This window comes from Drosophila melanogaster, chromosome 2L, assembly GCF_000001215.4.
Source record: "Drosophila melanogaster chromosome 2L".
NCBI lineage: Eukaryota > Metazoa > Arthropoda > Insecta > Diptera > Drosophilidae > Drosophila > Drosophila melanogaster.
The window spans coordinates 20594774-20617750 of NT_033779.5; the positions used below are offsets into that span (position 1 = coordinate 20594774).

At 42.1% G+C, this 22977-nt stretch overlaps 2 protein-coding genes, 2 long non-coding RNA genes and 1 other non-coding gene across 6 annotated transcripts in view; 2 read left to right on the forward strand and 3 right to left on the reverse strand.

Moving 5' to 3' along the window:
* Nucleotides 1-22977, reverse strand: part of lncRNA:CR44909 (long non-coding RNA:CR44909) — a 42551-nt gene that overhangs the window by 11118 nt on the left and 8456 nt on the right. The gene's annotated exons all lie outside the window — the stretch shown is intronic.
* CG31677 (uncharacterized protein) lies at nt 8762-9423 on the reverse strand. The gene has a single exon (NM_165332.2). It carries the CDS (start codon nt 9325-9327, stop codon nt 8851-8853), a length of 477 nt encoding a protein of 158 aa, NP_724270.1. The 5' UTR covers nt 9328-9423; the 3' UTR covers nt 8762-8850.
* Nucleotides 12270-13074, reverse strand: lncRNA:CR43608 (long non-coding RNA:CR43608). Of its 2 annotated transcripts, none has more exons than NR_124403.1 (1): nt 12270-13074. It is a non-coding gene; the product is annotated as a long non-coding RNA:CR43608 (long non-coding RNA). The 2 variants fall into 2 exon arrangements; NR_048026.1 differs by having other exon boundaries at nt 12434-13074.
* On the forward strand, nt 19749-20786 carry CG15475 (uncharacterized protein). Its single transcript, NM_136195.3, has one exon. It carries the CDS (start codon nt 19908-19910, stop codon nt 20607-20609), a length of 702 nt encoding a protein of 233 aa, NP_610039.1. The 5' UTR covers nt 19749-19907; the 3' UTR covers nt 20610-20786.
* Nucleotides 21844-21941, forward strand: mir-133 (mir-133 stem loop). The gene has a single exon (NR_048027.1). It is a non-coding gene; the product is annotated as a mir-133 precursor RNA (primary transcript).

A 22977-nucleotide genomic window follows, 5' to 3' on the forward strand; every position in this document is an offset into this window, starting at 1 on the left:
AGACGATCACTTTCAAAACGTAAACTAAATATCCTATGTAATATCCGAAATAAAATGAGCTTTTTTTAATTCTTCCATTGGAAAATGCCAGTCTTTAACATATAATTTCAATTTGATGAGAAGGCAGCTAAAGATTAACAAATGCAAAAGTCTTTTAAAAGTCCCCGAATATCGTAAGTTAAAAGTCGCGTACTTTCCCGAATATCGTAACAATCATTTAAAAGTCGAGGTAATTACTTGGGTTTTATCTTTCGCAAATTATTACCGCACTTAGTGGCCGGGCAGCCTGAGAAGACGTTTTGATTATTTAGGATGCGTCCCAGTTTGGCTTTTGAGCCCTGAACTCTCGAAGTGGGGCCACTATATAGTGGAAACAGCTCGGGCCATTCTGGGCACGTTCATAAACGGGCATTTTATGTCCTGGAAGGACAGCTGTTGCCGCTCGCCCGGCCGGCCATAATGAAAATATTTACAAGATGAAAACTTGTTTCGGCTGTGTGTGCAAGGCATAAAATTAGCATTTTTATGCACACACACATATAGCACACAATTAGAAACAGTTGCAGCCCAGTGTCTTCGAGCCATGCCAAGGATGCCCATCCTTTTCACTGGCTTATGCTGCAAAATGGCCAGCATAAAGTGAACTTTAATGGCGACCAGGTAGGTTTGTAGGTTTGTTAGCTCACATTTACATGGGCATTAAATGGCTCCAGGACCAGACATTTCCTGCCACCGATGCTGCTCCTTGTCGATTTGTTTTCGGTCATTACGTGCCAAAAAGGGGGCAAAAAAAACGTTGAAACGACTTGGAGCAGGGCGGTCCAAGTCGGCTAGCCCCTCCAATTTTTAATGGCTTCGCAGGACGAACACTTGGAGTGTCGTTACGGCTGGCGATAAAATCCAGATCGGGGCGTGGTCGGCGCCGGATGCGGGATGCTGGGTTACGGGCTTGTCTGTCTGACTGACCATTGGCCATTGCCTGCAATTAAGCCCACACCAGGTCCTCCTCCGGCTCCACCGTCTCCTCCGCCTCCTGCAGCGAATGTGCCCGCCCAGCTGGTGTGTTAATTGAGGTAAACTACGCCATTTTTATACCCGCTCCCCCCTTTCGCTTTTCGTCCCGCCTCAAATAGGTTTATTGGGAAATTTATTTGTTTAATTGCATTATTTTTTGTTCCCTCGCTGCTGAGGCAAAAAAAAAAAATGAGAGAGCACGCCATTAAATTGTTTTTATGGCGCACTGGCATAAGCTGGAAATTTATCGCTCTTGTTTGGCAAACGGAGCGGACCCGAACGAAAAGCTTAATAAAATTAAAAAAAAAATTGTATCACAATTAAATTGGAATATTTTGCCAGCAGCTTAAATTAAATTTTTGCAAATTTCCGTTTCGCATTCCGGGTGGAAAATGTTACCGATGGGCCTGCTTGGTTTTAATGTTGGATCCACAGAAGATACAATTGTTTATATAATATATAATAATATATTCTTCTATAATGATAAACAATCTTTAGAGTAAGCTATAAGCCCAACTTTGGAATCTAATCTACTCCTCACCGAATGTATCTGCAAGTTCTTTTGATACTAGTTCGAACTCAGGTAATCCCTGCATCAGCTCAGCTCTCGTTTGAGCAGATTTTCGATTTGAAAAGCCAATCGGATGCGGAGTTCCAAAGCCCGAAAGACAGTGAACGATTGGATAGGCGGCTGGCTCAAGCATTTAAGCCTAATTTGAGGGTGGGCCGGGCGCTCAAAGGAGGCCAGTCTGGTAGTCAAGCAGGCAGGCAGGCAGGTCCTGGCAATTACAGTTAAGGCAATTTTCGCAACGTGTCACTGACTGGCTGCCCCACTCCTGGCCCACTCTAATCACCTACCAACTGCAACCGGCTTTTGTGCCGCTTTTGATCCTTTTTCAGCCTGTGCAGCATCCTGTTGATGGCCTCGTTAGTTGCGACTTACAACGAGCCGCAATACAATGAAATCGGCACACACAGCCACACATCCGCACGGCTGCCATAAAAACGAATGTCCTGGCAAAAAAAAAAAAAAAAAAAACGAAATAGAAAACACAAAAAGGTACTAAACGAAAAAAGGAGGCCAACCAAATGTCATTTACATTTAAAGCACACGTTCAAGACGAACTTCCCCCCCAAAGGCCTTTGTCTTCTGGCCGGGCCCAAAAATAAATTGGAAACTTTTCGCAGCGCAAAACTTTGCCAATTTAATTAAAGCGAAGCGACTTAGTGGATCGGGCCAAGTCGCCACACCTTTCACTCTGAACTTTGGTGTCCTTTATGGCCGCAAATTCCAGCGAACAATGTTGCAGTCGCGCGGGAAATCTGGCCGGGAGGAATGGATTTTCCAGGAAAATCGGGGTAAAACGCGGACGGTAAAGGACATGCAACTGGTTGCACTCTACACCCTGCTCCCTTGCAACCGTCAACATTTTATGGACCATTCAAAAGCGCTACAAAAATGAATCACAAGCGATAACAGTTAAGGCGAAAACTTGCAGTTTCCTTGATTACAGACAAGTTGCTTCTCCCCGGGGCGAGATTTTGTGGGTGGAGTCGATTACTCATCCTTGTGGACAAGCAAGCGATAGATGCGACTGATTTCATACCCTCATTCAACTTTACAGTCCATGTAGAATTTAGTGATGGTATCTCACACGTACATTATTTCCTAAATGCTCTCTTAATTACAAATAGGATACATTTTACGCCTCTGACTCTCATTTCTGCCCATTTAAATGCTCTAGACAAGGACTAGGAGTGGCAAAGAGTCTCAGACAACGCAAACTGATTCGTACACAGGATTCAAATCTTAGCTGTCATTAGTGTCAACGCAAAACTGTCAGCCAGAGCACTCGGAAGCGTTTAAGTGCACTTGAGTGGATTTTAATGGACTCAAACGGAGCGGGGGCGTTGGTAAAGTGGGCGTGGCGCAGCACTCTACACTCTTGTGACTCTAATCAAGCCTTTTGTCTCAGTTTGAGAGCATAATGCAGAGCAGGAAGCTCCACCACTCCATCTGTTCCTCAATCATGTTTTCGACTTGAGCCTCTGCACAGAAAGAAAATGATTAAGCCTTCAGCGTGGAAGTGAAATACACCAAAACCTAGCATCTGCTAAATGACGCAGTCAAGTCAGATCCCATCATCTTGAGAGCCAGCAATTGAAATAAAGTAAAGTAAAGCAAAGTAAACACTTGCATGGATTTTCTGACAGTGTATCTAAACAGTTGGCTCAAATGAAATGCACAGCATAGTACAGTGGTACAGTGGTCGCCCATTTCATGGACCATTTAATAAGCAAAACATTTGCTAATTAGCCACCGAGTGGCCGCCATTGGCAATTGAAGCGCTGATGCGTGACTTAACCACTGAGCTTCTCTCCGGGCCATTATGCGAATCCTATGCAAATAACCAGGACCTCAAGAGCTATGGCATCGGTGGATGGGAAATCTGGGGCTGGGAAGGGGTAACAATGGATGGGAAACTTGTAACTGGGCCAGGATTTCTTGCTACAAATGCGCCCATTCAACAACAAACTGAACTAAACTGAACTCGAGTCGACTCGCACTTCTATGGCCTACTTCATTAATATTTATACAAAGCGGGAGAAGTTCCGAGTACCCGGCCAAATGGATTTTGCCTTTGAATCCGTATTGTTCGAAATGAGCCGGGGGATTTGAGGATGTTTGCCGTTAACTTTCGGATTCGTTTCCACCGTAATTGAACTACAAATGCGCCGAGTCGCACATTTATTTGCTTGTTTATTCGGTTATTATACGAGTACTGGGCTCACAAAAACCGGGCAGGCAAATTAAATGCTAAATTGTAAATCAAACAAATAAATCAGATGTAGTTAAGCCTGTGTTTATGTTGCATTTGAATGTGGAAACTGATTTTCATTATGGTTATTCTCCTACATCTATTTGCAGAGTCCTTTAAACACTGCGGTCAAATGAATTTGAGTACTTCAAATTTTGCATATCGGGTAAGTTGACACTAAACCACCACAAAATACTAAAATGTAGAATATCGCTTTTTGTGCCTATAAATTTACAAAGGATATTGAGACAGCCCTTCAACTCGGCTGCACTTGTCACCGTGTTGAATTTATGTTTCGCCAGTGGAAATGAAAATGCAATTAAGGCCTGCTTTTAAGAATCATTTCCTTTTCAGCCAGCTTGCCATCTGTATCTTGTAGTTTGCAACTGCATTTGGCATCGTTAGAATAAACAAACTTGCTAATCGAACGGGCGGAATTAATTTTAATTTGAAAATGTGAGAGGTGCCATGAGGGCAAATCAGTTTGGCAGGATCAATCAAAATTAATATTCCTAGTGATGCTTTGTAGTGGTTTAGCATTTCATTTGAACTAATATAGCTTTCCCATACATTTTGATCCAAAGGTGACATTGCACCTCGTGGAGTAACACCTCAGCATGTCCTGGCTGAATGAAAGGACTTTCAATCAGATGGCACTTCTTTTCCTGTGCTGCTCCGCCAAAAATGAAGTTAAAGCCCTTTTTATGGGGCCAACGTGCTGTGGGTTTTGTGCATGTTGTTCGCGTGGCCGTGTTATCCTTTGGATGTTTGCCTCCGGCTGCTGATGCAGCTATCCTTTCGCCGATCCTCCGGTTGTTTTATTTGCCGCACATCTTTGTTGACTGAGTGCAAGAGTGTAGCTAACGGGAACGATGTCCGCGCGAGGAATTTAATTTGGCTGCAAATTGCTGGCACGAAACATTGTTGGCCCGGGAAATTTGTTTACGTTTTGAGCGCTTTTTAAATTAATTTGTCAGTTGGCAGGAGTTCTTTAAGGCACACACACTCGTCTGAAGAAATATTTACTTTTGACTCCCCGGGCTGGATCTGCTTTAAATTAAGAGCGGTGTGCACTGTAAAATATGAACAATAACTCGAGAGCCTGCATATGCCACATGGAATCCTTTATTCTAATCCGCATGGGCGGCTTGACTTTTCACTACATTTCCATGGCTGTTTGTTCAAGGATGTCCTTTGCCATCTTCGTGCTTGTGTGACCGTAAAAAGGACATTCACATCTGCATATATGCATGAGAAATTTGCCAAAACTTTGCAACTAACCATGGCAAATGGAAGAATGCTAGTAACGAATCAAGTCAAATAAGAGATCATCCGATTACATGGAAAAGAGGAGCACAGGGGCAGTTCGCCTTAATTGTATTAGTGAACGCACTGAAATCCCATATGCAAATAGCAATATTTTACCAGTTTGAAAGGAAAGGAAGCCGCTGGCCAGTCACTTTTCGTTGTGATCCTTTGAGCTGCACACATCCTTAGCAGGAAAAAGTGGTCATGCATATTGCATAATAAACAAGCCAGCACACATGCATTTATTTATTTCAATGCGCAAACAAAGCCAGATTTTTCACAAAACCAAAAACCAAAAACATGAAACAGCAAATACTGAATAAGCCGAAATGACAGACGAACTGGCTCAAGTAAAAGATACATTGCCCAGATACATTGGCAACAAGACAACAGCACTGGCATATGCTCAGATTTCCTGTAACTTGGTTTTTCCTATTTGCATACAAAGCATTCGACTTTTGTTCTAGATGACAAATAAAATAAACGATATACACATGTTTGGCCATCTGTGGGTTTGATTGGCCAAGTCCATCCGACACATATAGATACTCAGATACAGGGACACTGAGTTCTCTACGTGACTGCGACACGACCAATTAGTGTTGGCTGGTCCACGGCCCGCCTGCTGCTGCCCGGCATCCTGGAAATCCTCTTCCTGGCACACAGCTCTCGGCAAATTAAAGACTTAAAGCCCCTGCAAATGCCCCTCTTCACGGAGGCCGTCTGTAATTCAAAGCAGGCATTGAATTCAACACCTTTTATGAAGAGCCCGGCGCATGCACATGCATACAAAATTCAAAGGACGAGAAGGAGTCCTGCCATTGTGGCAGTGTGCTTGTTATTTGATGACTATTTTAAGGACACTTTGCCGGCGTCGTTTTGCGCAAGTGCCAGTGCTCAAAGTGCTAAGAAAAAAAAAGACCTGAAAGCGATGCTGGCACATAGAGAACAAAATGATAAGCATAGTGCAGTAAGCCGAGTACGAAAATTTAGAGAAAAATTGAGGATAATAAGCAAAAAATGAGGAAACCTAGAACCCGTCATTAGAACTAGGGGAAGCATCCAAATATTGAAAAGAAACAAATATCTAAAAACTGAATTCTGTATTTAAAACATAAATGAAGAACATTTGGACTATCTACAAATGAGTTAATTTACATTTTATATTATTCCGTTTGCGAATTTATAACCACTCAGTGTCCACTTCACCTTTTTTTCGTTCGTCTGAAACCCCAAATCATAACCAAGAATCAGATTAATTCGCCAGCTCGGCTTCAATCAACGTCCTTGTGCGGGACGAGGCAAATAAAATTTGCCAGCAGAAAACTCGAATGACAGCGACAGACTTCAAAGTGAATGAAAATCGTAAGAAAGCTCGATGGGGAACTTCACAAAATGTGGAGAAGAGCGGGCAGGCTAACAAGTAAACAACCATTATGCACTCCACATAAACGTTGGGTTCTGGGGAAAGTGGAAAGTACGATGCTATCGAGAGGGTAAATGGCAGTTGGGCAGCATAAACACATTTTACGGGCCCACTCCGCATACCACCCAACAACTCCCGCCCCGCAACACAGCGAGAAAAATAAACAATTTCATAAGATATGCGGAAAATGGAAGAGCAGCGCTGGAAAATATCTGAATATATATATGCGAGACCGGCAACGGGGACGAGGAAAAGGGAAAAGGACAACCGCAGGAGAAAAGCGGAAAATGCAAAACAAACACAAAATTCTCAGATGGCACCAAAAAGGAAAAGAAGGCGACCCAGGCGACGAGACACTTTGCCGCCAACGCAAATAAACCCCGGAAAGTGGGCGGGGAAAAACCAGAGGTGGACTCCGGGAACAGTACTGGTCACCAAGGATAACGTAGTGGATCCAGAACGAAGTGAAGTAAATTATTTTCATATATATATCAAAGGATAGAACAAAATTACATGCAGTACTTAGATATGTTCTTATGAAATCAAATGCATTATTGTAAGAAACTAAGTTTTCCTTAAAATATTAATGAAGTATTTTAAAAAAAATGGCTTACTCAAAAAGAATGTAGATCCTTCAAAGTGAAAAATGTATTAAAATATATTAGCCATAAGAAAATAGCATAATGGAAGGCGAGAATAAAGCCAAATACAACTAGAAATTGCCAAATTTTCATCGCTGGCAAGAAAAGTGAGAGAAGGAAAAGGGCGAAGGAGGAGGGACAGGCGGAAAAGACAGGAAACCAGGGGCGACAAGCAGAAATGGCGACATCGTTGGCCACTCAGCAAGCAGCGTTTGGCAATTGAAGCAAATGACAGTGTGGCCGGCAAGGACATCGTAAGGACAATGCTAAAGAGCACAGCGAGGGCAAGAACAAAACTCAGAAATAAGCGAGGGCAAACACACATAAATATTTCAATTTTTATTCGCAAATTTCACTTATGCATACATGTGTGGCGTTTATGTGCGTAGAGTAAATATGAAATATTGAGCGGGCATAAAATTAAATCCACACTCAAACATACAAAGAGGAAGGATGTCGGAGTGGACCAGTTGGCATAACAAACTGCTGCTAAAAAGAAAAGCCCGCTCGCGAACGGGAAAACATAAAAAATGGGGGGAATAGGGAAAACATCTGCGGGCCGAACGGTCGTAAACAAATGGAAACTCTGTGCCAGCGATGGCCCCAAAATTGTGGAAATAAATGTTCTGTTTTCGGGCTTTTTCAGATCAATTTGCTGGCAATCTTACGTAAATGTGCTCCTCCTGTGCAACAATATATTGTAGCGTATGTAAAACGAATGGAGCTTTGACTTATGTATGCCCCATTCTTTTCCATCTACAAACAGCAACATATTTGTTAAATTTCCTTGAATTTCATATTTTTAGGCGCCACTTCCAGCGCTTTTTTAAATAATTTTTAAATTCTTAGAAGAATAATTACTTTTTTATCAAGTTAGCAAAAGATTAAATTCACATAATCTACCGACTGTGCTACTCATTTATTTGTGGACAACAATTTTCGTCATCCCAATCGTGCCACGCCCCCTGGTTGCGGCAACGCCCACTAATATGGCATGCATTGGCTATGCAACTCCCCTGTCAATCAAGTGACAGCCACCCAGCCATTTGGAATTTCTTTCCCTTTGTTATTCAGTTCCTGAGAGGGAGGATCCCCATGGCAAAAACTTACTTGCTTATCAATGAAGGAGCCACATATGTATGTGCATATGTAGGGATAGCTTTTTTGCTTTTTGTACATATCTACATACATATGTACACTTACAGGGGAAAATCCATGGAGAGATTGGCAATGAGACATTTGCATGTGTATTTGCTTGTTGGCTGGTTGGGGTTTTGTTGCAACGTTGACATTTACGCAACATGTCCCTGTTGCATGTTTGCAATTTGCATTTGCAAATAGTTGCCAAAACGAACATCAAATGCGGCTTGACAGAGGGGCGGGATCTCGAGGTTTAAGTGAGGGTGCCCCAACACTCTGAAAAACACGGTATTGAAGCTAGATAAATATAAATATTTACTTAGGAAATGTGAAACTTCTTTAAGTTCCAATATTTAGATATGCGCCCATAAACTCCAAAGAGTGCGAACATATTTTGTTTTTTTTTTTTTTTTAATTTACAGATGTACGATACGTCTCGTTAGGATCGCTTTAAAATTTCAAAAAAAATTAAAGGCCGTTCTCTTTCGCAACTGTACTGCCATTATTCTGACTTTTCCGAACGAAAGTTTGTAAATATGCATGCAAATTTCGCCCGTTCTCGCTTTTTTGCTGCCCGTTTTGGCTGCCTGAAGTTAGCATTCGAGTGGGTGGCATGGGCGGTGATTTTGGCCGCAGTTTTAGTTACAGTTTTCGGTTTCGGTTTCATGTTTGCCATGTTGCGGCAGCTCGTGTTGCCTGCTTTTGTTGTTTGCCTCTTGGCATGCATTTTGATAGTTTCAGCTGGCGTTTTCCCCGACCCCGTACTTGTAGTTTGCATTTTCATAAATGCAGATACAATATGCGAGTGTGGCTCTTTGTATCTCAGCTGATGTGCGGATGTGCTGTGGATTGGAATATTGGCCATATTGATAACCACACAACGTCGGCAGCTAACTGGTCTAGCTGGGGATAACATCAATATTCTATTCTGGCCAGGAGCCTTATTCATTTGAATCCCATCTCGAGCGTTAATTTGCATTCTCGAAATGCCACAAGGCACCACAGAGTCGAGTCCCTGTTGCACTCCTTTTTTGAGGTATTAGCATATTGAAATTTGATATGTGTGTGTGTTAGTTTGTTTGCTTGTCAATTAAAGCGTACTTTTCCAGGCCTATTTGCCATTTTTCAACTGGGATTGCAGGATGATTTGGCTTTGAATGCCATTAGAAATTCAGTATGAATATGATTCGAAAATGGAGACTTGGAGCAGCTGTAGATGAAAGCAATTAGCTGCGCATGGTTTGTGCTCACCTTCGTAAAAAGTGAGCTTTTGACACGGCCTAAACAGAAGGTAGGCGCTTGAAACCTATTAATATACTATTTTGAAGCAATTAAACGGAATTGCGTTTCCAATTAGGCAAATATTGTGCCGCAGACAGGATTAATAGAATAGCCATTCTTGAACAGTTTTTCAACAACTTTCGAGGCTCATTCAAAAGTGCTGACGCACAAGACCGAAATCATCGCAAACTTTGCTAAAAATAAACTGAAGCTTTTTATTGCTGGGATAAGTGTTCTCGGAAAATCTTCAACTAGGAAGAGCAATTAAAAAACTGTTGGCTTCATTCTGGCAAATCACTTAAAATTATTAACAAACTTCGGCTCCGGCAGCCTGGCCTAAAAGCTGGCCAAATAAAGTTGCCATTTTCAATCTGCTGCCATGACCAAACAGAAAGGAAACTTCAAGGAAATCCCACACACACTCGTCCAGATAACAAAAAATCAGGCGACTGCCGTTAAGGGGGGTGGGTAAGTGCAAATCAGGAAAAAGTGCGTCAAGTTTTCCCCACGTTTTCTTTTCCTCCTTGTGCTGACTTAACAACATACAAATGATGAAAATGAATGACTACATCGTCGGAGCAGTGAATGAATGAATGAATGAGTGAGTACATGAATAAATGCATGAACTGGTGTTTGCATGTGGAACGCGATGCTGAAAGCAGCTTACTCACGTTTGTGTAATCAGTGTGAAACCAGCACAAGTCAAAGAAAAAGGAAAAGCTCTGGGCAAAGAAAAGCAAAAGCGAGGAGCTAGGGAAAAGGGTCTTTCGAATAGAATACACCCATTGAGGGACTTACTTATAGCCTTTCAACTAATGTATTTACGTAGCGAATTTAATTGATAAAATAGATCAGAATATTCGGATTCTTTCGATTATTATGAAAATGAAAATGACTCAACTTGGAAGCGAGTTAATGTTCTGTGAAATGGAAGTTGGCTTATAGAGTAAGCCATCCTTCTCCAAATAAGAGGTATTATATATATAGGACGAAGCCTTGCTTAAGTTCAGTATACGCGATGACATGGGGCACTCCTGGCTGACGACTCCACCTCCGTTTGGCTGCTCCCCACTTTTCCAAGGTTTGAGTGACACGTCGTCGTTTCGGGTGATGAAAATTCCATGTGACAATCGCTGTAAGCTATATGCGGAGGCGGGCTGAGCTTAGGGCGTGGCCAAGGCAAATACCTTTATTGTATGTCAACGTGTCAAAGCCAAAAGCGCCAAAGTCAATTCGAGTTGTGGTTGTCGCTGCTTGTCGTTGACAATTTTCCAGCTTGCTTTTCCTCACCTACTGGCTTTTCCCCGTTCCGCTTTCCCAGCCAGCGCAGCAACATCTCGCATCTGCCTCAGATTGGCTTAGCTCTTGGCCACAATGTTATGGCCCGGCTTAAAAGCTCCGACTTCAATGCACTCGCAATGACTCAACAATGGAGCTGTAGTGAATGAAGCCACACGCACCCATTAAAACTACTTTACGGGCAATTAAAATCACCAGCTAAGCACAAAAAAAGCAAACTATACAAAGAGGGAAAATGCAAGTCAATTGCATTTATCAAATGCTGCCAATTAGAACAGGCGAAGGAACAAAAGAATTTCGTTGCCAAAGGGGGTGGGGGGGGGAGGCAGTTCCGAAACAAAAGCCAAGTCAGGGCACTAAAAATTTATGACAGCAACTAACCTCAAAATGTGAATGCCACCCAGGGCGCATTACGACTCAAATGCTGCGCCAAAGTTTGAGTAATACCCTTCCCTAGGATAGGGCAACTAAAATATTATTAAGTGTATTTTTATGAGTAACTATTTTAATGAGACTCCAAACCCATTATCATCCCAGCGAAACTAGTAAAGGAGCTTACAATTATGCAACAAGATTCGAAGGGCCATCATATCTGTATCTGGCCTATAAGTAATGGAAACTTATAAGCCCGAAGAGCATTTGAAATTCCGTACGCCAAGTAGGGTCGAGATATTTCCACTTTTTGCGGCTTTCGCTCGGCGCCAATGATGTCGAAAGTTGATTGCGCTTTAATGGCCGAGGCGCTGCACAAAGTTTTGGCCTCCCCTCGCTGAGTTTTCCCTTTGATATGCATTGGGAGAAGGAACATTTCTAATTATTTAATGGCTGCACCGCATGCAGTTTTGTTATGCAAATGACCTCTTGGCCTGCCAAATATTTACGACTCGGGGCGTGTTCGGTTGCAGTATATTTCCCATTTCCAACTGCAAAGCGAAACTTTCCAATCATTATTGCAGGCGCACTCGCACATGGAGTGCGGAAAAGTCTCGCACACACCCACACACACACACTTCGCTGAACACGTAATGACCTCCCGCTTTTCCTTTTTCTTTGCCTTTGTGCAGTGATACGTGCGCGGCAAACAAAAAGAGCGCGGCCCAAACAAAAGGCGTTAAAGAAATGAGCCACGCCATAATCGGGCTTAAAGTGCTCGGGAAACTGGGTGAAGAATTTCCCACTTAAATGTGGAAATGTGAAAAGGCAGGGGAACCAGAGTGCCAGAGTGACGGACGGCAAGGCCCTTGGAATTTCAACTTTCTGTAGTTGCATATACTTGATGTACGTTGCGGAAAAGGCTGCACATTCCGCGCTGGCAGGCCATTTTTATCTGATTTTCCATTTGCCAGCTGAACGAAAACAATAACTAGACAATCAATCCTAGGAGCTATTTCCGTTTGGCCATTTTATTTATTACGTTTTCTGCGGCTAATGAAAATCACTTAAGAGACTAAAGGGGGGAACACATTTGTTCCTTCCATTTAAGGAAAAAAGTTTGCTAACCAGATAAGTACTGAAAATATAATATCTTAGAAAATAACTTTGATACGCATCAATTACGAAATAAATTAAATCATCAATCCCTTTTGTATCACCGATCACTTTCAGTTCGTAGGACATGTCCTATGTAATTATTGCCTGGGAACTTTGGCTTTCTTCTGTGGTGTGAATGTCAGCCAACGGCAGGACAGTCGTCCCATTCCAGTTGCTCCTTGGTCTGGGTATGTGTCCTTTTGACAAGGAACAAGGACGAGCTCGCTAACTTGATTGCCATTTCAATTGACCGCAGTTTTAGAATGCCTTTTGCCATAGTCATGGGCATCCAAATGGGCTGTGGAATTGGCAGCTACAGCTTTTGGCTTTTGTGAGACTGCGGCTGCCTTTTGTCCACTTCCGCATCATTACGGACTCTGTCGCTTTTGTCGGTCTCATTTTTCCCGCCATCTCTGCCATGCCCGCCTCCAATTTGCCTGCTTTTCCTCGCATTTCCCGGCTTTCCCACTGGCTTTTTGTGGTTGGCGAGCGGCTAATCTGTCGCGCTCATTGAATGTCCCGAATCGAAATCTGAAGTCGACCGGAAGTTGCCACAGCTGCCGGATGCATCGATACCCATTTTCAGTGTGTGTGTGTGTTTTTCAGACAGAATTGCCCCGGCATATATTGTTCGATTTTTCGAGAAAGGAATTTCAATTAGCGTTCGCTTTTGACGAATCCAAAACGGGAAAGTATGCTGCCACAATAGTTGCGGAAAAGTTCTTTAAATTAAAGTTCAATTAAGTTTGAATTAATCTTTTAATGTTTTCCATTAAAGCTAATTAAACCATTTTTGAAATGCACATCCAAGATACAAGAACTATGTTTTCACTTAATGTATTGTATTGTAAATCAACAGGAAATGAAATTGGATGAGTTTATCAAATGTTCCTAGCCAAGAAAAATCACGAAAACAAGCCACAAATCAAGTGGATGCCGAAATGAAATTGAAGCATAAAAAATAATATAAATTGCTAAAGAGAGCAGAGCGACTCCAATTAATAGTGTCCAGAAGGACGAACAGAAACCATTTCAACGGCCAAACATCCTGGCATTCCAGTATCCCAAAAAAAAAAACCGGGACGAGTGGTGAAAATGTTCGGGGCAGACAGTCGAAAAAAGAAAAGGAGCCCGAGGAGCCGGGAACTTTAAGCAAAACATCCTTTCTGCGGTTTGGCGCAAACTGAAGCGAAATGGATCCTGCTGAGCAGTAGAAACCATTGCCTACTTTCGGGCGTTTAGCCCGGCACTTTTCAATTTAGTTGCCATCGCCAATTTGCACAGACAAACTGCAGCTGCCACAAACAAAGTTTGCCGCTCGGCGAGGAAATTCTAGAGTTCATGAGGAAAATTCTAGAGTTGATGGCCTTTTAAAGCCATTTGAAGCGATTGCTGCCAGTGGCAGTGGCAAGCAAGTTTTCCGCCAGCGCCACCGCCAAAACAGCAAAAGACCAAAAACGCTTTGCGGTTTTCCCAGCTGCTCCTTCTTCTTCTTCCACTGCGGCTTTACTGCCGCAGTTTTGTGGCCAGCTCACAATTTTGCAGTTTCCACCAGTTTTCCGCTGCGTCTGTGTCTGTTCATGATTTATGTTGTCTCGCCTTGGAGCTACAAAATCCCGGGTCTGCAAGCGCGAAAAGAGGAAAATATGGAGGAAAAGACCACTTGTCAGTCAATGCAGTTGAGTTTTGGAGTTGTTCCGGAGTTAACCTTTCATTGAAGAACAAACACGAAAAAAATAGAAGGGAAAAGTGCTCAGTGGAACATGCAAAACTTGAAGCGATTGACTTAGGAAACTTAGTGGGTTTTCCACTCACTTTTCCACCTGTTCGTCACCACTCACCTCCGTTTGTTTGCCCAACTACTTTAAGTGAACCTAATGGCCTGATGTCTTCGACGAGTTTATTTGTTTGCCCAACTCTTGTTTTCCCTGCCTGGACAATTTAGTTAAGAAAATTATCGTTTGGCTGTCAAGTGTTGACTCGACCACCCACATATGTATATACATATGTTCATATGTATGTCCTTGGCGAGCAAAGTTGAAGGAAAGAAGTTAGCCAGAGTGTGCTTGTCATGCTGAACGGTTGACAGGCTGGGCAACTTGAATATGAAAGTTTGTTAATTGAATTGAATTCATTGGAGAGTCAGCAGAGTTTGCCCAAATAAATAATTACGTAAAACAGATACTAAATAAATAAGTAGGATGTGGGCAGCTATAAGAGAAATCTTATAAATTAAACTGCGACTCACTTGGGACTAACTATTTTCTGAGAATGCAATGTAACACACTAAATGGAAAACAAACAATTGATTTGATAATGAAGTTAAAAGAGTTATTTGTTGGAAAGAACAACAACAATATGCAGCTAAAGAGTTTATAAAATATGCACAAGAATAGAAAATGTGTTGCCTGGAACTTTCAAGTTTAATTTGTCGTCCAGCTTCAATGAAATGTAAATATTAGTAACAACCAATTAGTTAGTCCCAATTTGTGCTCACAACTTAATCCCAACTGTCAGCACACTTGTTCAAATACTAATTATGTTCCTCATATTTCTGTACTTACAGGAAACCACATGTTAACGTCCAACCTCTGGCGGCCGAAAAATCCCAGGACATGGCCAACAACTTTATGAAGGTAACGCAAAAGTACCTACACGCATGTCCGAAAAAAGTAACTGGAATAACTTCACCTACAACGGCCAACATCAGAGAGAGGAAATGCAAACTTTGCCACCCACTTGATATGTTAAATCTGCGTAGATTTATCAACTTTGCTAATTAACAGCGTTTCCTCTACGCCGCTTGTAGTTTTTCATCCAGAGGGCCAACCAGAAACTAGTCCAAAATCTGTTTACACTCGCAACATGAGCCACTGTTGGCCAGTTGGCCCGTTGGCCCACCAGGAACTTGTTAACGGTTTCACTTATGTAAGTTCATTAGCAACAGAGACCGGCCATCAATCAAATCAGCAAACTGGCCAACTGACTTGGCCAACATCGGTTCGGTTAGCTTGCGTTTGCGGCTGTCGAGTGGAAATGAAATGAAAATTAGAATGAACACACACACACACACTCACCCAGATCGACTAACTGAATGACGGCCTGACAGGTGAGTTTTGTGTGGGTGTGGAGTCGGTGGAGCAGGTGAAGCAGGCGGAGCTGGAGGTTCGGGATCTGGATCCTTGGACAATGCCCGAGGGCTACGCGTTGTCACGTGAGCGGAGAGCTAGGCAATCAACGAATCAGGCAACCAATCAAGCGGCGTGTTACATGCAACTGAAGCGTCTACGTGACCCCGATGAGCACAGAATCCCACCACCTCAACCCAAAAAGCCACCCAGTGCAACCACAGTGGTGCGGGTGGTGGTGCTTTGAGCCCATCCAGACTTACTTCTACAGTGTATTAGAAACTGGGAAATGTATTCAGGAATACCTTTTTAAGATAGTGAGGTGCCATTTGAAATGGTTACCTTCGCAATTGAATAATTTTTTTTATCAAAATATTTGTTATTACAGTTATTTAAACAGGTATTAGTGTATTATTAGCATTTCTAAACTTTGCAAAAAGTCCCAAAAATCACTTTACTATCTGTGCTTCCCGCATTTCGTGGCCTTATCACGCAGAACTCGAAGCTTTTTGCTGCAATATGGACTCGCCGACGTGCGTCTGTCAGGCTGCGAGTCCTGGCCAAGGACATGGCCCCCAGACAGCCAGGCAGCAGGCCTTCCAGCCTGGCATGTCAGCACTTCTCGCACACCCCTGGCCAACTCGGACTGGCACTCCGGCTGCTCCCGGCCATTTAGTCCCTGCGACACGTCAATGCTTTCATCATTTAATTAACTGCTTCGTGTGGCTAAGTGGCCAGGTGGAAGCTGGAGAGCGGATGCATCCACATCTCACGTTCCAGCTCGCAAGGAGCCAGCGGTAGGGGCAATCCTGGGCGGGTGGCCCGCTTTGCATGCCACCTTTGATTGATCGCCCATCAGGGTGCGAGACTCGAGTGCGGGAAATTCGACTGTCACTTTCCCTTGGCCAGTTGGGAAATGCGAGCAAGTCAGCAGACAGGACCGAGTGATGTTAATGCAATGAGTAGTCGAAGGAAACTAGTGACAGACAGGCCAAATCGATGGAAACGTCCACATGGAAAATTGCCTTTTCGACACTTCTACGTGTACCGACTTCCTTCGTTAATATCGTTAAACGAAATAAATAATATTTATTTTATCTATAATATATATCGCCTCTTAAAAATCTAGTTGAACTTATACTTACTGCTAAGGAAACGATGAAATTACTCTAGTCGTGCAAACCTTTACCTTTATGTAAATACCTTTACAGCGCAAGGTATTTATCCTTCCACTCCCTTCCAATGCATCCTGATTATTTCTGAAATAAACCCCAAGGAGCAAAGCCGAGAGCACCCTGACTATCGCATTTAGAGATAAACTTGTGTGTGAATAATTTATGGTCTCCAAACAAGCCAAAGCAACAAAAGGGAAAAGTTACTCCGGCTCTATCTGCACTTGTTCAGATTGAAAAGAAATCCAAATGCGATTTCTGCGTTGATTTATGTTTTTATTTTCTGCATTATATTCGAGTTTATATTTAAAACATTAGACAACGTCAGCGGCGACACAAAAGAGATAAAAACCGAGCTGAGGACTGCAAAAATAAAACTGCAGCTGCAGCAACAAAAATCCAAACAAATGTAGGTGGAATGTCGGGCTCAAAAGCGGACATATATACTCGTATATATATATATATATATATATATCTGGATAGATAAAACGCGGGTGAAAGGGCAGGCAGACAAATAAAGCGGAAATGTTAACAGCAACGAATGGCGCCGGCGACAGGAGAAAGGAGAAAGCAGAATAAAACGATGGATAGGGCAGCGAAGGGAAGGGAAGGGAAACACAGGGGTGGGCGCTTGCTTTTCCACCTCCCGAATTTTCATTTTGCACACGATTTCCGGTTAAGCACACGGGACAAGCTATCCCAGCTCGATTTCCCCCAGCCATGTGCGTATAATTTATGTTGCAATTTATATATGTGCTCCTCGATTTCCCCCTTTTCGGCAAACTGCAATTGACTGTCAGTCGAGCGGGCAAATATTCAGTGCAAAAAACAGGTCGAGGCAGGTGAAAAGTGGCTGCAACGTTCTGTTGACATCGATACCTCAGCGAGCTGGAGGTGGAAATTGCACAGATAGAAAGAGGTGTTTAAAGAAAGTGTTCTGTAACTGGGATTTCATTTTGGTCTTGAAAACGTTAAAGAGTATTTCGATGTATAGTCCTACTCTAATGCAGAAATGTGGCTATATTGCAAAAGAGGCAAGGTATGCCAATTTAATAATAGATTCCCAGACACAATTTCTTTATGTGTACCACATGCAGCAGCTAAGTAATTTTTTATAGTGTTTAAGTCCTTGCTGTAGCAGAAAAGATCACGGAAAAGAGGACAACAAAGGACCTGAATGAACGAGGAGAATGCCAGTGAAAAGGGGTCCCCCGCCAGAACACATTCCTTTGCAAATGTCAAGTAAATTGTTGTTTGCTCGACAATCGGCAACAGGCGGCCCAAGAACAAGAACTCCTTCAGGACAATTCCCTTCTTGAGCTTTGTCTTGGTTCTTACGCCCTAAGTCAGTTAGGAAAAGTTAAGGCATTAGTAGGGAAATGGGGGTACGATACCGTGGAAGAGAAAGGGCAACTCGTTAGGCTCGCTTAAAGTGGATATTACTTTTTTAGGAAACTTTAATGGCTGTGCAATGAAAGGGCTTTAAAGTTAAGTATATTTCACAAATAATTTTATGGTTTTATCTTAATTGAAAGTAGTTTGTTAATGAACATCGTAAATTCAGTATAGTAAAACTGGGAGCAAAAGAGTTTTCTTTTATTAGGATTTAGTAGATGCATACCCTTTGGGTAACAATTATTCAACAGAGCTTCACAAGCATATCCTTTCGAAAATCCCTTTAACAAGTGAGCATTTTGTTCGGTTCGGAACCATTTTCAGTAACTGTCAGGGAGACTAACCCGTACATTTTTTGCATTATAAGTGGCCATTTTTATACCTTTATCATGTTCTACGTATCTCTGATAAATTGTCTGCCCGTCCACTCAGCTTTAATTTGCCTGTCATTTCGCATATCCTGCGAGGGCTAAGCTGACATTTGGACCCGTCAACTGCCACTCCCACCTTTCTCCCGCCTTTCTCACAGGCTTACGGCTGAGCTGCGCACATTTTGTGAAATGTAAGCGCAAAAAAGGGGAAAAACTGGCACAGGTCGCAATCTGGGGGCAGCAAAAAAGGAGGCTGGAATGAAACTAATTACGTGGACGACTTTACACGCAGATAAGGCTTTAATCACCGAAATGAAATGAAATTTCTTTTAAGGGATAACTGAAGGGAGAATTTGCCTTCAGGCCGACACTACGTCGTTAGGCAAAAGTCTGCAGAGCAAAGTGTGAAAGCCATGAACGCGACCACGAAGCGGGTTAATTACGTACAACAAACAATAAATTACTTGGTCCAGAAGATACAAAAAGAGGGCGAAGACGAACAAAAAATGAAATAAACTGCAGGAAAATAAGAAAGAAATTAGTTAAAAGAGACCCTAATCAGCTTAGTGGACTTTTTGCTTTGCTCGGAAAAGATGATTAAATTTCTGTGTCAAAATCAAAGGAATATTGCGTATACGCCGTGTGCGGCTGGACTTTCGGCTATGTCCTTGTTTTGATGGTCTTCGTTTCGCTCCTTTTCAGCTGTCACTCCTGTAAGCTTCTTTTTCCACTTCTTTTTTTCTTTGCGCTCATTTTCCCTGACTCCTTCACTTTATACGCTGCCTTTGTTTTTGCAAGCTCACACAAAAACCAAACATACCCAGCAAGCCAGAAAAAAGGCGAAGGAATTTTTTAATTATAAAATGTGTTTATCCGGAATTAATTGTTTTTGTTGTTCTTTCCATTTTAGCAGCTGTCCTGAAAAAGTAATCCAGCAAAAATAAAGTCTTTTTATCTCTGCATTTCTCTTTGGTAAATTACTCGCATTTTAAGCCATGACTTTTTGTAGTGCACGAAAAAGGATTCCTAACCCTTTCTAGAAACACTTGTCGGGTTATTTTCCCCAGAATTCCACTTAATTCTAATATTGTATATTTTAAACTCTAGTTTTGGAATCTGATAAATAATTTACTGATCGTATGGCAAAAACAGCTTTACACACGAGTCTAACGCAAATTGGTTTAGCTCAAATCAATATCCCAACAGCTTTACTTATAATTCATAATATATTTATAGTTTTGGCACCACATCGATTTTTTTCATACAACCCTTGAATTTGCCATCAAGTGGTCTAATTGGCCCTGACTCATTTCTACATTTCTACAATAAGCTCAAAAACTCATTTTATTATTCGTTGCAGTTCATCGAGGTCTCAAAAACTAAATGGCTCACAATTCAACACTGCAGCGCAAAACGAAGCTAACCCGCTTGGAGAATCCTTTGGTGGCCCCAACGTATCAACAGCAGGGAAACGGCTGTGGACTGGCCAAGGAGAAAGTTCCGAAAATGAATGCCAAACGGTTCACCAGACCATCCAAGACCCAGGCGGCAGAGCCAGCACCCAAGGATACCATTCACGATAATGCGAAAATATGCAACCACTTTGATCTATGCCGGGCTTCCAAGAATCCGATCAGAGCTGCTGGAGGAGGAAATACTCAAGTGGTTTCAAAATACCAGAGCGCGGTTAGTGTGAGCAACCAACCTGTTCGATCAACAGTCCCCAGAGCCACTCATCCAAAACTGGCTCCCAAGGAGGTCAGGGAAGCAAGGGAACTCATCTTCAAGGATCTTAAAGAGGCGCGAGCTGCCAAGGAACCAAAGGATTTTAGGCATGTTAAAGAGACCAAAGACCAGCAGGATCCCAAGGAACCCAAGGAGCCCAAGGTGCCCAAGGAACCCAAGGATCTGAAGGCAAGTGGAGCCCGCCAGAACATCAATCGCACCAAGAACTACTTCGACAAGTACCTGAAGTTCGCCTTTGATCTGAGCACTCCCGATGGTATCCAGAAACTGGAGGACCACTTTTTTCCGAACCAGGACCCCACTGCCCCTGGCGTCTCAAACTCTAACAGGGAAAAGTAAATATTTTCGGATTTTCCGAATGCAAAAACTATTGTGATCTTGAAGGATTCATGCCCAAATTTGAAGTACTTTTATTAGTTAACATTAAATTGCAGCGGTTGAATTATTTGAAATTCTTGTGATAACCAAATGATACATTGTTAAATAAATAACTCGGTCGATTTCTCTTTATACTTTAAATTTGCATACGAATTTTTCGATCTAAATTGACAATGAACATTTAATCGTTTCATACAAATCTGGTGCAGTGACGTTTGTCCCTCAGTTTAAATTGTTTAATATAAACAATTTATGTTTTTTCCCTAAGGGAATTCAAACCCATGAGTGTAATGAGCGTTTATAACACTTTTGTGAGTGCTTGGCTGAAATTAGAAAAAACGCTGCACAAAGGACCATTTAAATAGTGGGTAATGTTCTACAGGGATAAAATAAAATTTATTGTGTGGTCCAAATGCCGCACTCTCTCTCTCTCTGTCTTTTTTCCCTATGCAAATGTATTGCTCTTTGTTCAACACAAACTCACGCACACATCCATCTGCGCACCCACACTTTCGCACACTTACCAACACACTCACAACGCCCATTCAGCAGAGCAACAAAAGCTGCGCACTGGGCATTGTAAATCATAATCAAAACAATAGAACAAATGAAGCTAATGTGCCGCATGCAAAACAACAATCGGCTGAATGAGTGGCAGAAAGGACGAACGGGTGGCGGGTGGTGGGTGGTCAGGATATGTGATCCTGGTCGTGACAAACCATTAAAGCTGGCGAATTAAATTTCAGAATCTCTTCATTAGGGGGAAAGTATTCCTAATTAGAAGTATAACATATTTCAACTGGCTTCCTTCAGAATTAAAGGAATGTAAATATGTCGATTTAACACATGAAAAACTGAAAAAGTGAATACCGACAATCCGCGGTGAGTGTATTCATAGAGTATTCATCTAGCAACTTCTATAGCTCGCTTTTCCGGGCGACAAAAAATGGTTGTCAATGTCGACTGACCGATGCATTGTGATTTATTGCCAGTGCGCGTGCATATTTTATTCAATTAATTTTTGTCGTTCAAGAAGAATAATAATAAAACCGTTTACAACAAAGGCGCGTAATTAGTGCGAATTGATTTATGCCATTGCTATCACCGATCTGTATGTGTGGCACAACGTGCTTAATGAAATGCAAACAGCGCCCTAATGAAACTCGGCTCGATTTCACCGCATTCGAGAATTTCCACCTGCAACACTGTGTGTAGCTGGTTGACATCGGGTCAGATCTGTTTTTCAAGCATTTGGTCCCCTTCAACCAGCTGTAGCCAGTGGTTGATGACAACGAAAGCCTAGTGAACTGCGATGGATTACCATTTTCCATGGACTAAAAGGTGAGCTGTATTAATCCGTAAAATATGGACAACAGCTCAGATCAACACTCTTATTAATTCAAATATGTAAAAAATAAAGCCTGCGAGTGTATGCAAAATATGGTATGTCTGTTTCATTACTCATTTTCCGCATTTTTAGATCCCTGATTGTCATTTTCCAGCATTGCTATGCAGGCATTCCAACGAGCAGCTATGCAAATAATCCTGACCAGCAGGCGAGCGACGAAGGACGAAGGATAATTGCTGAGCTATGCCCATTTACGACTACATGCCATAACTCTGTGCTTGCACCGTGCACCAGAAAATCCCTGTTGATAAACGAATAAATTACTTATTGACAAGCGAGTTGGCAAAAAGTGTTTTCAAGTCTCCGAATGATGCTTAAGAAATATAAATACCATTTCAGGATGAAACAATACAATAATCAGTTTAGAAAGTCAGCATAAGGCGCTTAGTGGATTCAAAAGATTTTCTGGAGATTTAGCTGAAATGCATTTGCAAGCTTCCTGCGAGGTGAAAAGCAGCTGGTTTTGCTGCGCAGACAATATGATAAATGCATTTCGGGGTTCCAAATAACTCATTTTCATGTCGAGTCCATTAAGGCTAAGAGCATTAAGTATTTACCGACCAACTACACATGTATATCCGCACACACAGAAACGCAGTGATGGTCATTGTAAGCATAAAGTTTGAATGCAAATATTTGATAAAACAAACACGGGAGCTCAAGAAAATCAAACAATTTGGATTATTCACTTCATCACTGATTTCCATCCATCGCTTTGAAACTGAGAGTTTCCATATGCGCGGGTTATCAAACAAAGTGAATTTAATTAATTTTATAGCCATGTGGAGTGAGCTCGAGAAAGGCCACTCAATTAGTTAACAAGCTATGTTGGCATTCGCACTCTAATCAACTCGACTAACATCTCTAATCAGAAAATGTGGCAAATCAAGTGATATGTAAATATGACCGATTCTGAAACAA

Bases quoted from the DNA above. Each gene is read 5' to 3' on its own strand.
- CG15475 (NM_136195.3), top strand. From the start codon at position 19,908: ATGGCTCACAATTCAACACTGCAGCGCAAAACGAAGCTAACCCGCTTG.
- CG31677 (NM_165332.2), bottom strand. From the start codon at position 9,327: ATGCAAATTAACGCTCGAGATGGGATTCAAATGAATAAGGCTCCTGGC.